General features: G+C 42.0%; 1 protein-coding gene across 1 annotated transcript in view; it reads left to right on the forward strand.

Moving 5' to 3' along the window:
- Positions 1 to 1,642: 1,642 nt before the first annotated feature.
- The window catches only part of LOC136422135 (sodium channel protein type 4 subunit alpha B-like), a 105,649-nt gene continuing 89,862 nt past the window's right edge, over positions 1,643 to 17,429 (forward strand). Inside the window, exons 1-3 of the mRNA XM_066409782.1 lie at positions 1,643 to 2,764; positions 8,617 to 8,734; positions 14,535 to 14,616. Of these exons, the coding sequence (XP_066265879.1) occupies positions 2,492 to 2,764; positions 8,617 to 8,734; positions 14,535 to 14,616 (473 nt within the window). The 5' untranslated portion in view covers positions 1,643 to 2,491. The remainder of the gene's footprint in view (positions 2,765 to 8,616; positions 8,735 to 14,534; positions 14,617 to 17,429) is intronic.

Consider the following 17,429-nt stretch of genomic DNA (forward strand, 5'->3'; position numbering starts at 1 on the left):
CGCAATCAGAAACACAGCACTGATTTTTCTAGGCCTTAGGACTACTTTAAGCGGTCTGTGACACACCAGACTGACGTTGGAATTTAGGATGTTGATATATACAGGGTGCAATACTGAATATCCTGCCGTGCTTTATCAGGTCAGGACATTACCTTGGTAAATATGACCCGCCATTTATTGATAAAGCAGCTTGGAAAATGAAACAAAAATATTTTGCTTCCACCAAAAGTAGCTTTGTGGTGTTATCATATTTTCTCAGCTACTGTCGGTCTGAATATCCTACTTCGAGCGTTACTGTGGGCATACAGGGAGCACTAGATTCTTCCAAGTCAGACCGATCGTCGCAGTTACCGGATCATTAAGACAGAAGAATAAATGTCAGTCACCGTCACAGAAATGGGCATTTAGTAATTGTGCTACGGCGAATATCTGGTCTATCTATATACCATGTTCAAACAAAGGTGCGTTGAAATGGCCTATGTTAACACAGTTTGGGGCGTAACACACCACGTTTGTACTGAAGAGTACAAGCTGCATATCCGCGACAGATTTATTCGATCCATTCACACCAGGATGGTTTTCGATAAGTGTTGTGGGGTCTTTACGTGCTTGAGGTGTGGCTCTCCCCAAACACTGGACCTCCATTTGACGTTCTATCCGTGAGACGTCTCTGGCCGAAGCTTTTGTACTCATTTCCACCTGAGTCAAGTGAAATGGAGTAAACTGCCATTCCCAAGGGAACAACATAGGACCCTGCCAGAGATTTGAACTCAGTACCTACAGCTAGGTTCAGCAACCCTGGCCACAAGGCCATCGTACCACCGCTGTTATCTCAGGCGGAAGTTAGCGAAGATCAATAATGACTAGAAATTTAAAACAAAGAGACACATTCTGGGCTGCAGAAATGATACATTGCAATAGATAGAACCGTTCTATTATGCTGCATGGCACCAACGTCTTTATTACAGACATCCCCAAGCTTTTTTCTTTCTTCCTTTCACATGGAATCTGTCGTCTGTGTTCCTATGTGGTCGCCATTGTACATGAGAAGACTTGTAAATAAGTCCCGTCCACCGGCAACGCGAAGCCTCCTCCCGAAACATGACCGTCTCTCTCGTAGGGCTGGAGGCACTATCGTACAATAAAAAGGACTCTTCAGGGCACAAAACAAGGTAGTATCAAGGTACAAGGTCGCTTGGCACGTAAATGAAACTCTGACGGGTTCATCCGCTGCCTGGAGAGATAATGGGGTAATATGGACATGATTGGCCAGACACGAGCGGATTTGGTCCGTAACGCAGCAACAAAAATGCTCATTGCAATTGTCAACACTACATGACGTGAATATTTCGTTTCCAAAAGAAAGGAAATATTTCCGATTAAAAATTGTGTCTGACGTCGACCCTTCGAATTGCGCGTTGGAGAAGCACTAGGATTCCTCCTACTTGATAATATGCCAATGCAGGTCTTTCAATAATTCACAATGTATTGAAATCCAGCTAATTTGTGTTTCATTCAGTGGATCACGTGACCAGAGTGAATTAATTTGATTTGCTCCCTCTGCAAACTGCGAGGCCCTGCAAGGGGAATGTGCGATTTTGGGATGGAACGTTTACTGCACAAATTCTTGCGCGATGGCGCGGTGGACAGGTATTCCTCCGCGCAAATTTTTGACTCGATGTCGTCAGACTATTCCCTTTTAAGGAACTGGTCTGAGTAGCACCTATGTACCGGAGGATCAAATAATTTCACTGATTCCTCTTGTATCGATTTTTGTTGTTGAAGGCGGCACCAGTCCTCATTGTGCATGCAACCCTTCTCTACTTTATTTGGTTAACGCGCAGCTAAGCAAGAACGGGAGTGACGTTTGCGCGGGCCGCAGGTTTTGGACATTAACATTCGCATAACCATAAAAAAATTTCGGGGGCCGCACGGAAACAATTCATGGCATCAGTCTATCCTGACTCTTTTCACCAAGATAGGCCTGGAAACAACAGAGACAGAAACAGATTTTCCTTACGGAACACAGGAGATGCAGCGTCGAAATCACTGAAATTCGGACCATCGAAATGGCCAGCGCCACCATCGAGCCAGGGAAGACCGTCCATTTTGGAAGGGAGCTTGGATTTTCACAATGCGGTTTGGTAGGACACTGACGGTACTCACTGTTGTTCTTTTCAACTGAGCTCGTCTTCACCAAAGGTGTGTAAGATTGGGATTAGTAATCAGCTAATGGTGTACACACGGAACTTATCAGCGCTGCAGATCACTCTATAATTTGATGCCTTGAGACATGATGTCAGTACTGGCATGCATTTCCCATCGTCCATAGGCGCCATTACGGGTAATTTGGCATGTAGGCAGCTGGATCGATATCGCTGGATTGAACAATTTAACATGGAAATGCCGCCGTACTGAGAGAGGGGCCGTTTTCGCAGGAAATTTCGCCACCGCGTTCCGTGTTTACCCCTTCCCCCCTCCCTAAACAGCAATGCCGGACAAGGTGGTGGACTTGGGTGGCATCTGGAAGGCCTTGTCTCCGCAGACTCTCAAGGATATAGAGGCGCGGATCAAAGAGGAAGAGAAAAAGAAGAAGGAACGTCAGGAAGCGGGGGAGGAGGAGGATGATGAAGAAGTGGAAGAACTACAACCTAACAAAAAACTGGAGGCTGGGTCAGCCCTTCCCGATAAGTATGGGGAAGTTCCTATTGAACTGGTAGGAAGACCTATAGAAGAAATCGACGATTATTACAAGACCAAATGGGTGAGTGTTTTAGTATGCACACAGAGAGCCGAGATTGCGGCTGGGTTATAAAGATCCCTGATTTCTCATTTTGCTGCGGCAGGAGAAGGCATTAGGGTTGCAATGGCTGACGTGATGGGTAGGGGGCGTACGTACAATTTCGGGTACACCTGCTATAAACGATAAGATTAATTTCAGTATTTCGTATATCAAGTATTCTTAAAGTCACATGGAAGTATTTGAATGAAATATTATCCATAATTGGGTTTCCATGACCCTTACTTCGGTGCGTCCCATCCCCATACTTTCACCTACTTAGCATGCGCAGCGCAAGGCAAGGATAGACTCCATGTTCGATACGCTCGACAAATAGAATATACGCCCAGGACACCAAAATACTGCCTCAGTATCATATATGAAATATTAACGTTCACTTTGCGAAAAAAGATTTGGCACTATTTTTGATACATCGCATCCTATAACCCTTCCCATGGCAGACACGTCTTGCATACCAATGCAGATGTAAATCTGAACAGTGAGTTCACCCGAACCTATACGGCCGTTTTACTGGTCATGCTAATGTCAGTAGTTTTGGACTTGACAATAATTCCCTTTGACCTCAAGTGATTCTTTTATCTAGTCATTTATTTATTTATTTGGTAGGCTGAGTCACAGTTACATATTTGCTACCTCATTACCTCTGGTGTATGAATTTCACTGGCTACCCCCTGTGATGATGGTAAGAAATACCGTAATCCCAGATCATCGTATTACCGCGTTAATTATCCTTTCGATGGCACTTGACAAGTAAAAAAAACCGCATATCTAATATATCCAATACAGTATCAGCGAGTATCTTCACATGTGTGGCGCGCGAATAACAGCATTCGTATAAAAGGGTTGTCAGTAACCCAAAAGATGTGAGAATGTTAGCTTCTGTTGAGTATATATGGCTCGCCGTTCTGGCCCCTCCCAGTTTCAACTCCCTCGAGGCGATTATGTTAAAGCGTTGCATTATCGAGTTGCAAATTTTCCGCTCCGACAATGTGCCGAACCTGCGCCACAATAGTGAGTACGTTTTGCGACAGGGAGAATATTCCCTGGCTCTGGACACATTTTGGAACAGTGACTATAATGTACAGACGAGGCTGCATAAAATGCGCCTCCATTCAAATTTCTACCCGAAATCGACCCGAGTCCTACATTTTCCATTCCCCAAACCATTATCGACTGCGGCTTGGGACTTCTCCCATCCATCAAAGTCCTGGCGCATTGAGCACACACCCTCCCTCCCATCCCTCCGCGCCGCGCTCAGGCTCACAAATAAAGGCACGATCTGCCTCTAGACTGTCAAGACACCGCCGCCATTTTTCTAGAGAAATTATTAGAATGCTTCATGATCTGGCAGCATCAACTTAGTAAAATAAGAACTACTCGCATACAACCTCGTAGTTATAAACCCCTGGGATTTCTTCCGAGTATTTGAAATTTGATTCCTGATGAGGCCATGTTGGAAAGGGAATGGCCTGGTGGATGCGAACTGCACCCATTGTTGACACGACAGACTTTTTAGCTACGGTGTACATTCTGTAATTCGTCATTATCAGTAGCTCGAATTGCATCCCTTGGATAAGGCAGGGTAGGCAAGGGTACCTTACCAGCTTTCTCAGCAATACAGGGAGAGACCATGTTGTCATCATAATTATCAGTCAACTATTTTGCGTCTTTTGTCATTTATAAACTATGGGTCACGGGGAAAACACGGGTTCAAATCTACAAATGAGAAATGTCAAATAGGGATGACGAAAAACTGTTTCTGGAACTTTTCTCATCGATGGTTTGGTTGCAGCGATGAGAGAAATAACAGATTACCAAGAATACTTTTGTACAATACGCAACGTAACAATTATTTATTTATTTCAAATTCTATCCAGTTGCTGGAGTAACTGTTACCTTGCGTATTAAGATACCTTAACCTGTGTGTCTAACCTTCGTCAATTGTTGTATAACTTATAAAGAAAACTATGCAAGTATGATAGAATTACAGGCCTCTGTGTTTGTTTCTGGAGGAATTTGAAAAATATTTCCCAAAGACGGATCGACGGAGAGATAGTGCAAGAAAACCAAAACGGCAAAAGTCAACCGAACTGTCGCAGGGTTTTCACAAGTCTATTGAAATCACGATGTGGTGACATGATAATCTCTGGGGACGATGTGTGCTTGAAACATGACTGCATGTTTTGTGCATAATTTCAGTTCATGGACATAGCATCTTGTCGTCATCAACGTAGAAAAATGAAGAAAGTAAAACAATTTAAACGCGTAACGAAAATAGAGAGAATGAGGGTATTTCCCTGTGTTCTGAGTTTTACATGCTACAATATCGACTTTGAATTGGTCTGTTTCAACAACATCTCAACAGCAGCATAAAGGTTTTTAACAAGAAATATGAAATCTGAAAGCAAATGTAGAGGATCGTTTTCAAACGCACACATCAAAATAAATGAAAAAAACATGCTGATTTCCGAAGGGAGTAAAAAGTAACAGCCATATATAATAGCCATGTATGAAGTGGGCTGTTCCATACAGACAGTGTCTATATCGCCTTAATTAGGTTTGGTTCATTCCACATATTTACGCCCATGCAGTCTACGGTTTGTTCCCCAGCATTTCACTCAGCAAATTTTTGCTCTCGGGGTCACAGCTTTTAGAAGACAGGACCAACCGAAGCAACCGTACATCTTACAACCAGGAACGTTGAAAACAATACAGCACTATATCCATGCAGAGGAGGGAAATCTGAGTATGCATAATGATCGCTCCCGCCGCATAGGTAGGGATTGAAATAGTTGTTGTGAAGTCTTCATCAATGGGTGTCGCCATCATTCTCTTTTTCACTACCGAAGGTGCGAAAGAACTATATGGGGAAAGGGATGTATCTTCAACATGAAAGATATTGTGAAATTACTGTGCCCAACGGTTTCATACTACACCTTTTGCCATGAAAAAAAACAAGAATATAACCTTGCTTAAAATCAGAAGTTGAAACATACACGTGTCAATATATCCCATGAACCATCACAGACTTACATTATGAATATCTTCCAAGGATCGTATACGGTGTAGACTAGAGAACGATTGCCAAACACGGCCGCCATTATTATGAGGGAACTCATGGAATAGTTGAAAACTATTTTCCTTTTCTCCAAATACTTAGTACATGCATCTGTCGGCCTTATTCCAGCGCAGTGCTTCCTGCCTCCTCAACCCGTACATGCGTACGCATTCTGCCTTTGTCAATTACTCTGCTATTCAAAATCGATTGCGGGGCCGCCTCTGTCATAAGGGTGTTTCTCCTTGTTGTATTGAGTGGGGACTATGAACAGTTTCTGAAGGGATTTCATATTTGTTGCACTGCTCTTTTTGTCCATTCATTTTCAACCCCTTCAGGTTTGTGAGACACGTTTAAAGCAGAAATATTAAGCAAGGTGAAAGACGAAGGTTTAAAAAGAGTTTTTTAATGCTGATTACGATTGAGGAATAAATTACCTCTGTCTGAACCTGTTCTAACTTAATCAACTATTACCCCCCCCCCCCCTCCTGTGATCTACTATACACCCGTACATCAATTGGAACCATTTCTTTTATTTCATCTAAGAAAAGATCCTCCCTGCTATTCTTGTTAATGGATCAGGGTTAATTTGTCTTTGTCACGAAACGCAGATTAATCACCAGTGCCTGCGCATTTTATGGAAGACTCAAATGGGCAGTTGCCGCGCCAGGGAGCATCCCTACGTCCATCCGCGAGGAATGATGACACCTTTCTCGTTCTTCTAGACGTATTATGCTTTTTCTGAAGCAAAGTGATTATATGGAAAACACTCGTCGCACACACCTGCCTTCTAGCTCCGCTATCATTGCTCTGTTGAGCTGATATAGCACGGAATTGTATCAGAGGTCTGGACGAAGACACACAAGGAAGCTGAATAAATGGATGCGGAAACACTTTAAGTAAAAGTTAGGCTTCAACATCAGTAGAATCAGTCATTCAAAAGCATACATATCTCCAGAGGAGAGTGTTCTACTTCTGCTGATAATAACTTTTAAACCCAAAAACGTTGTTGCGTTAGCAACTTGATATTGAACTTAGACAAGGCAGCAGTTGCATTATACAGCATCGATATTCTGATAAACCCCTGAGTACCCTCCAGATAAATTACTGTAAATGCGGAAATGTTCGCGGTGGTTTTATGTTCGCGGTTTTCGCGGTGAACTCTTAAACGCCAAGGAAAATGTTATTAGCCGAACCAAAACACTCTCCTCTGGCGTTGTGTATGGCTTTAAGGCATCATTCCCATTATTCATCACATCCAATGGGTCTGCATGAAGAGCACTACTCAATTCCTGGATTATGAATGGTTCCCTTATTTGTTCTTCTGTTCTTAATTTTCGTCTCCATGAAAAAAGGCTTTTTCATGGAGATACTGTTTTGCGTGCGTTTAGTGTTTGTGTGTATGTTTGTGTCACGGATGTTTAAAGTCAGAATAACTGTAGAACATGTACATGGATTGTAATGATATTTGGTATGTAGGTAGGTGTTAGGAGGAGGAAGGTCAAGGTCGATTTTGGGCCCCCTGGTATGTGTCACTGGAACTGCAATGACGTATTTGTCAAAATCTTCTAAGGAGAATAACTGAGGAAAGGATCGACAGATTGTCATATTATTTGGTACACAGGTAGGTTGGACAGAGATGTACACACATAAGTGCAAATTATGCAAATGAGACTGAATTTGCATAAGTAAGGAGGAAAATCGTTTGCATGTGTGTCGCCGGATGCTTAAAGTCATCATAACTGTAGAATGCGTAAATGTATTGTAATGATAGTTGGTATGTGGGTAGATGGATTGTAATGATATTTGGTATGTGGGTAGATGTCGGAAGGAGAAAGGTCAAGGTCGATTTTGGGCCCCCTCGTATGTGTCACTGGAATAATTGACGAAAGGAGAGACAGAATTTCATATTATTTACTATGCAGGTAGCTTAGACAGAGATGTATACAATGAACTGCAATTTATGCAAATTGGACTTAATTTGCATAAGTAATGAGGAAAATCTATATTTGCAGTGTTGTCCATTGCATATTGTAGACCATCTGTCTCTTGTAGTAGCTATTTATAGCGAAAGTGGGTCACTTCTCCTGGGCCCGACAGGTGTGGGTCATACCATTGAGCGATATAGAATGGGGGGAACTGGCTTAATAAAAAACAAAGTTTCATGGAGATTTTGGGTCCTAAGACTCTTGTTACAAATTCGGTTGAGTTTGTATTAATAGATATGTGGTCTTTTAGAACATAACACTCTAAGTTGAGTATGCCTTTAAATGCCCTTTAAAGGAGTCCTAAATTCCATCTCCAGAATTTTCTAACCGTTCATTCTTACCCAATCAAATATAGACGTAGCATTTACCATTGCGATGCCACCCATTTGTGTGCAGTCTTGCATCTACTGCAATGTTGGAACATTTTGCTGAGTGTTGTATCCTATAATGACAGATACATTGTATTTTATAACCTATCTAAATTATCCGTAAGTCATGCCTTGAATCTGTGCCCATAGGTCGAGACTAGAGAGTAAAGTCAGGAGTTCAGTTATGACCTGCGCCGTTTCTTGTTTTGTATCAAAAGGTTTACATCGACATGACTTCACTGAAAACTTCTGTGCACAAAAATGAATATTGGACCTATGGAGTAGCCCCCAATACCTGGAGTAGTCCTGGACCTTGCCTCCAACACGTCTAAAATAACGTATTTACTGTTCACCGTCCGGAAACACTAATTCATCGTTTCACCTTGTCTTTTTCCCTCTTTCCAGACGTTCGTGGTAATCGCCAAGGACAGGACAATCTTCCGTTTCAGCACAACGAAAGGATGTTACCTCCTGTCGCCGTTCAACCCGCTCCGCCGACTGGCGCTCTTCACGCTTACACATTCATATCCTTTCACGGCGTCATATGCATACATGTGTATATCTTTAGTAATATGTGTATATCTTAAGTTATGATACATATACTGCGCAATGCCGCCGGGATACAGGTGGCTCATATTTTCATTTCTAAGGTCTTTCATCTTTGAGACATTCAGGTTTGAAAGATATATGCAATGGTTGGCTTTGCCTTCCAGAATTTGGCAATCTTGCCCTTGACCATTCTTTGTATAACTGTGTAGAAATCATAACAGAAATCTGCTATACGTTAATGTATACTGAAGAAAGTGACAGCAATTTTCATTCAAAAATGCATATAAAATGCTGAATGGTGTGTCCTTGAAGTGACGACATCATCTAAAGACGATGGTGTTTGATGGTTCCAAAAGGGATGTGAAAAGACGGCAGAAAGCCTCGTGACTTCCATCATAGATTGCGCGCCGTCCTTAGTATTCTCCTGCGATTGGAGGCGATCAGACTTACAAAAGCAATATTGTTGCCATATCAACAAACGAGAACAATTTGTCTAAACCATGTTGATCTTGGGTGGTTTTGGTAGTGGGCAGAACTCGACACTTGTCTCTGGAATAGCGAGAAAGTATAATACAGTAGAATCCGCTTAACTGCACCACCCGTTTGTCAGCGTTTTTGGTGCAATTATCCGGTTGGTGCAATTATGCGAAATGCCCAGCTGGACAGCACCACCACGGGCGAGGGGGTGTATTGTTAGTCAGAAACGCTAGCACAAAGAAAACAGACGAAACTAGAAAGGCCGTCATTTGCCCCTGAGCAAATACAGCATGTTTAGCCATACTCCTCTCCATGCAAGAAGTGGGCTGTCCCAAAATAATACTTGGGCAAATCGAAATATTAACTGCATGTAGAAAGGCAACATTTGCGAGAGCATCATACTTCGCCAATCTCCCTCCCGATGCATAAATTGACTGTTCCAAAATCACCCGTGCAAAAAATTCTCTCTACAAGTTCTGCGAGACCCCAAGAGCTTCTTACTGCAAAGGCTTGCGTGTGTTCCTGCAATATGACCTCAGATGACCTAAATAGAACAGTGTTCTTTGGCCAGTAGCAAATGGAACTCGGGGATCCTTAGATAGAACATGGATTCCTTGGCCAGCAGCAAATAGAACATGGAACGGGGATACCACTTTTGGCCTGTTTTTGGTCTGAAAATGGGCCCAAAAGTCCCCAAAATGAAGCATTTTGAAGTGATGTACATCAGAAATGTGATTGAAGTCCTGTAGGGACATGTTCAAGGCACCCTTGTACCGAATTTCAGGTCACTTGCTTGCAATACCAGGGCACAGGAGCCCAAAATAGAAAAATTGACTAAAAATGCCCCAAAAAACCTCCATAAAAATGATTTTTAGGCCTGTTTCAAAACAATTAAAAAAGGGTCTGGGGGTATTTGCAATCTTTACCTACATGCCAAATTTCAGGTCGTTTGGCCCAAAAATGACGGAGTAGATTCCATTTGAAGATATGGCAGGAGAAGGAGAAGAACATGAACAAAAACAATATGTTGAGCCATACTAGGTATGGCTAAACATAATTATTCAGTTATTAACTTTATTTATTGACCCTTTACTGAAAATAAAGAAATGACTACGAACCTGTTTTGATTTTGCATTCTTTCATTTTTCCATGCGATCTACCGCATTACAACACACGTAATGTTACAGGGGAGGCATTCTGAAACATCGTCATGCCACTCATGGGATAACAGTTTCTGTGTTACATTACGTAGAGTGCAGTTGTCGATTTACGTAAATAATGTACCGCCATGAAACTAGGAATTGAAACCAAAACTTGGTTACTGATTACGGGTGACTAGCCCGGGACCTCCCATACGATTCCTATCAACGTAACTGTCAATGGAGACCGCCTTCGTTTGTTACTCAAAACAGTTTTAAACATATTGGCGGTATTGCGCCTTTACATCGGCAGGTATCGGCTCAGTTGTACCTCGTTTGCCGATTTTAGCGCACCTTTTCAGTTAACTTGTCGAGGATTTTTGAAAAAAAATTGGTGCAGTTATCCGGCATTGGTGACCATGCGCGGTGCAGATATGCGGAGTCACTAACAATGCAGTGAATGGGAACCGGTTTTGGATATTGGGATTCGGTGCAATTAAATGGAAGGTGCGTTTATCCGATGTGCAATTAAGTGGCTTCGTCTGTACTTAACATTGCCCTAAATTGAATTGAATTGAATTTAATGCACATGCAGAGTTTGCTTGGTGAAGATTCTATCTGAGTAGTTTGATAATTCAGAAGGGGACGACTGTACGCCTGTGTGCCATGGACTTTTCTTTTTGTGGTTCCCCTTTGCAATATTTTGACGTTCAGTAGATAACATTAACTGCATGTTGATGGTGATAAAGGCATGTCATTTTTCGGCCGGTTTTTCGTTTTAATTATGCGCTGTTGCTTTGTGACGTATTGTGCTGATTTGAGTTTCGCTGAGTTGAGTTGAGTTGTGTTGTGTCATGTTGGGTTTGTCTTATGTGTTTGGTATGATTGCGTGCCGTGTTGTATCGCTCGGTATTGTGTCGTGTTGGCGTGTTGTGTTATGTCGTGTCGTGTCGTGTTGTATTGTGTTGTGTTGTGTTGTGTCGTATTGTGTTGTGTCGTGTCGTATTGCGTTGTGTTGTGTCGAGTCGTGTAGTGTTGTGTTGTGTCGTGCAGTTTTGCGCGGTATTGCGATCGTTTCGTTGTGCCATACCGTGCTGACAATGACGATGGAAATCAAGCAATACAATGTTGTGAAAATGTTAGTGCTTTGATTTTTCTCCTGTACGCTCTGTTTTTAGGTAACCTTTTTTATATATTTGTCTAAGACATTCCCCTACTTTGGCCTCGTCGCCCTATGAAGAGGAATAGCTTATTCTCTTCTATCGACTTTTTCTGTCGGCTAAATTTTCGATCCAGGAATTCTGGCGTTTGCATATTGAGACAAGTCTTTCTCGTTTGATTCACACTGCTAGAAGCAGAGATGATTCTATGGAAATTTGATATGACTTTTGGACCGGGCACTGATTCATACTCTCGGGCGGGAATGTTAAGTGTAACGTGGGAATTCTCCCCACGCACGCGACACTTTTAATAATTTATACAGTTTGTGCTACAGCAGATAATAGATAAAAGTGGCGCCCTGGAGACTTTGGACGGATTTTTGAAGTGAGCTGGATTGATTGATGGCTCCATTCAGAATGCTCATAGTGCAAGGAAATTGTGGAATAGGGCTTGGTGGTATCTGTGTGGTGCAGAGCAAACATCGTAACACTACTGCTATATTTCTATGAGACGAGTAGATGGATGACACGGATCATGGACCATTCGTGACCTATAAAAAATCAGACCATCTTCTACTCGCATTGGTGCAAGTACATCACACAAGTCTGCTCCTGGGGCGCATATTCAGATGACTGAAACAGCAATTACTCAAAGGCAATGCAGATGTACGTAAAAATGGATCTAATAGAAAATAAAATCCTCTGAACTAGTCCCACAGATAACAAGACTACATAAAAGTTACCTGGCATGCATAGTAAATGCAGAACGCCCATTATTCTTTGAAAATTGCAGGAAATTGCTGTCGAACGCTAGCAGCGGCTAACATAATTTTTTTCAATTTGGTGTTTTCCCTTACTAGCACATAATAGAAATATGCTAATATCTGTTTTTGCCGCCAATTGTGCTGCCTTCCCTTAGACATCGTCCAGGACATGGGTTTGTTTACATCTCCATTCCACTAGACGCTGTTGGCGCTATGACCTCGCTGAAAACTAGATTAGATTTGTGTAACCCTTCGTTTTATAATCAAAATATCATGTAAAATGAAAATATATGACTGAAAAGACACCAAAAAAAAACTTAAAAGATTTTTTGAGCGGTCTGTCAAATGAATCGGTAACAGGGCAGACGCAGCGAGGTCACGCCATAGTGGAATTAGAAACAACAAATAATAGCATTCAGATGATAAAAAGGCGTTATTTGAATTAATTTTCAGTCATAATTCACATCCATCAATCAGGCCAACTTGTAACATATGGATGTAGCCTCCGATGCAGACTCAACCCGGCTGTTTTCTTTTTCAAGTTATTGTTTTTATACTATTATATTTTTTTTCTTATTGCTGGCCCGGCCAGCAATAAGAAAAAAATATATAATAGTATAAAAACAATAACTTGAATAAGAAAACAGCCGGGTTGAGTCTGCATCGGAGGCTAATATGGATGGACTTGTTCAGCTGGCGTCCATACTCTGACACCGTTTTATTCTTGTTGCCAAGTTCTAAAAAAACGTACGTTATCGAACAGCCGTCGGGTAGAACGTATAACTCGCCCAAGAAAATACATTTTCCAATCGATTTTTTCTCATTGATTAAACTGTTTTTGCGTAACGATCCAATAACTAAAACAATAACACACGAATATTGAAAAATGACAACAACCCTAATGTCGGGTTTTTAGTCACTTTTAGAGGAAACGCTACGTCATTGTGAAATTAAAAAAATTCTGACGCTTCCATTCATAAGAAAGATCCCCGACAGATACGCATTCGCCTGCAGAGCTTATAGTCTAAGGTCTGATTGCTCAGATTTTGTTTATTATCATGAAGGTAATGTAACGTTATGATATCGCGTAACTAAAATGGCTACTTCCTTGTTCAAAATATTCAATCAATTGAAAATCTCACAAATAAAACCGGCTGGCACCACACAAAAATGGCAAAAGGTAGGCGACCATGGTGGTGACAAATATTTTGGAGACATTAATTATTTTACAATTTTCCACCTCTATTGTCCCCTTGGCAAAGAATGGACGATAAGTGAAAGTGATATGCTTGGTACGCCGTCTGATATTTTGAACCAACAGAGTAGTCGATCTGAGGTGCCTAAAACATGTGTGCTGTAGGCTGTGAGTCGTGTGAATATGTTAACTGCTGATAAATGAATCAGTCGCTGGAAGTCCTAATAGATGTGACCGATAAACAATGCAGGTAAACGACATTATTTGCAGGATCAATTGTTCATACCATAAAATCATGATCTATGACTTTTGCTCAGTTGAAATCTTTCATTGGTAGTCTAGCCTGTATTTAGCATCGTGTTGTCTACGGATATACCAGTCTCAGACTAACAAGGCTTCGAAAGATTACGCTCTTCAGGCAAAGGAAACAGACAACCTCAGACCACACCTTATCACTAACTTAACACTAAAAGTACAATGCGAAGGCAATAGTAAACGGAATCTTTCATCTAAAGGCAAGAAGTAAACTATGAATATTCCATATGCCTCTGAAAGGAGATGAAAAGAATGTTACTTTAATAATCGGCGCTTCCACTCTACGAAGAAATCTCACAAAATTCATCAAGTTTGAATTTACCAACCGTTTAAGTTACGCAACCTTAATACCACCCCAAGACCTAAGCAATTGATCACTGGATGTTTAAACTGACTTCACCTCCTTCCCGTGTCACTATTGAGTGATGGTTGTTGCGCCCTGGTGTAGATAGCCAGCCTCCTTTATTCCTGCCACGATGAAACCAGAGCATACGGGTGATCAGAAAACTCCTGCGATATGACAATCCCAGAAAATAGGAGAAAAGCCGACAGTTCCTCTTCAATGCTATCCGGGCGACATACTGTTCCTTCCTGTCTTTCCCGCTCTGTGCATTGGTGTTCATGTAATGTTGTATTCGATGCCAAAAGCTGACACGTTGAAAGCTTTCTTTTAAATGATAAGTCATTTTTACAACAATCGGAATTTTTCCTTAACTGAAGCTCACATTATTCAGCACCTTAGTCATGCTGACCATCCTTGTCAACTGCGTTTTCATGGCGCTGAACGACCCGCCGAAGATCACAGAGTAAGTACCTTTTTAGTCTTATTTTCTAATTGACATGGTATTGTCATGAGATTGTTCCGTTACATGATTATCGAAACCTTTGGATAGGCACATAGAGTGGTATGGAAAATCAAAGGTTTGTTTTGTTATTGACATTCCAGTTGCAGTATATGGATCATGTCATGTATTTTTTTCCTCCCCAGACACACAGTACTTCGTGTTTTATATGGATACAACTGTAGTTCATGTGGTTCGCGGTGCAGGCAATCGTCAAAGCATGTATCTGAATGACGCGACATAAAAGGCAAAGAGAGGTTAAGCTCAGAAACACAGGAAACACAATGCTGTCGTGAATTTCCCTCGCGGCTTAAAGAGATGCAATCTATAGAACCTATTTACAAAAATGAACTCAAAGCGGTACTCAACTCCAGAAGTAATTTTTTCAGATACTTTTTTCTGGTCCTTCTGCACTATTTTCTGAACTTTTAAGAACTAATTGGATTGGTGAGTTTTGGACTAGGCAGCAGTTACATTATGCAGCAATGACATGCTGATAACCCCCTGAGTACCCTCCAGATAGATTACAGCCAGGTGCAAATCTTGGGTTATTATCTTTGCAATGTGTTTCCGGATACTAGTTTGTCAATTTATAGCCTCATGAAATATTTTTCTAAGAAAACTGGGCCCTAAATGGTCTCTGATCTGAAATCCATACTTCAGATTAAAAAGTAGTGCCTCAGAAAAAGTGGGTGATCTTGACAATCATACCTGTTTTGTGTGTGAGCTAGCTCTTCATCAATCTGCGGCTTTTGCAACGTAATTAACATCTTGCTTTGGACCAAAAATTGACTCGGATCTTAAGCTATCATCTGATTGGATCATCCCATACTCAGATGCCAAGAAGGTCTGCATCATCATTCAGCTACTGGATTATAGAGGGTCCATTTTGTTGTTAAACTGTGATTAAATGTTACCAAATTTGGTTGATCTTGCATTCATTAAAATGTGAAATATGGTCCCACAGAAGATAGCATCTGTTTCTGAAGTTGAATAACCTTTGATTTAATTGAGAGTCAACGAAGATGATGGGGGGAGGGGGTGGTTTCCCACGTGACATGAATACAACGTAGCCTATCTTCACTGATCTGGTCTCAGTTTGCTTGGTTTCTGGTTCCCCGTTACCATTGCAGGATGGCTACTTGTAACAATGTACATACATAAATGCATCTCATGTTTATCACCCATGCGCGACCTTTAGAATTATCCACGCCTTTAACTATCGTGTACCATCCGTGTCCCAGCGCAAGAGCCGTCCATGGTACTAATACCATGTCTGCTGTGAATGTCATCCATGTTCGGCACTAGAGCTGTCCATGGTGCTGATACCGCGACTGTTGTGAATCATTCATGTTCGGCACTAGGACTGCCCATGGTACTGATACCAAGTCTGCTGTACGTCATCCATGTTCGGGACTAGAGCTATCCATGATGCTAGTACGATGTCTGCTGTACGTCGTCCATGTTCGGGACTAGAACTGTCCATGATGCTAATACCATGTCTGTCGTATGGCATCCATCTTCAGCACTAGGGCTGTCCATGATGCTAATACCATGTCTGCTGTACGTCGTCCATGTTCGGGACTAGAACTGTCTATGATGCTAATACCATGTCTGTCGTATGGCATCCATCTTCAGCACTAGGGCTGTTCATGGTGCTAATACCATGTCTGCTGTGTATGTCATCCATGTTCGGCACTAGAGCCGTTCATGGTGCTAATTCTATGTCTGTTGCGAATCATTCATGTTGGGCACTAAGGCTGTCTATGGCGCTAATACCATGTCTGTTGTGTATGCCATCCATGTTCGGCACTAGAGCTATCCATGACGCTAATACCATGTCTGTTGTACGTCATCCATGTTCGGGACTAGAGCTATCCATGACGCTAATACCATGTCTGCTGTACGTCATCCATGTTCGGTACTAGAGCTGTCCATGGTGCTAATTCTATGTCTGTTGCGAATCATTCATGTTGGGCACTAAGGCTGTCTATGGCGCTAATACCATGTCTGTTGTGTATGCCATCCATGTTCGGCACTAGAGCTATCCATGACGCTAATACCATGTCTGTTGTACGTCATCCATGTTCGGGACTAGAGCTATCCATGACGCTAATACCATGTCTGCTGTACGTCATCCATGTTCGGTACTAGAGCTGTCCATGGTGCTAATTCTATGTCTGTTGCGAATCATCCATGTTCGGGACTAGAGCTGTCCATGATGCTAATACCATGTCTGTCGTATGGCATCCATCTTCAGCACTAGGGCTGTTCATGGCGCTAATACCATGTCTGCTGTGTATGTCATCCATGTTCGGCACTAGAGCCGTCCATGGTGCTAATTCTATGTCTGTTGCGAATCATTCATGTTCGGCACTAGGGCTGTCCATGGTGCTAATACCATGTCTGTTGCGAATCATTCATGTTCGGCACTAGAGCTGTCCATGGTGCTAATACCATGTCTGCTGTGTATGTCATCCATGTTCGGCACTAGAGCCGTCCATGGTGTTAATACCAAGTCTGCTGTGAATCATCCATGATCGGCACTAGGGCTGTTCTTGGTGCTGGCATAACAATGTCCAGACTTTTTGTTGTTGTTAATGTCTCAGCAGCTTTCACCTTTGACCTGTATGTGAGCAGTTGGATCCGTGAACACGCTTATCAGCAGCGCGACGCTACAAAATCATAACTACAACCTGCATGACATCTGATTATGTCTCGAGACGATAGTGTGTCGAGCACATTATTGTTGTGTTGCTGTGTTTTTTTACGTTCTA

Source organism: Branchiostoma lanceolatum, chromosome 16, assembly GCF_035083965.1.
Source record: "Branchiostoma lanceolatum isolate klBraLanc5 chromosome 16, klBraLanc5.hap2, whole genome shotgun sequence".
In the NCBI taxonomy this organism is placed as follows: Eukaryota; Metazoa; Chordata; class Leptocardii; order Amphioxiformes; family Branchiostomatidae; genus Branchiostoma; species Branchiostoma lanceolatum.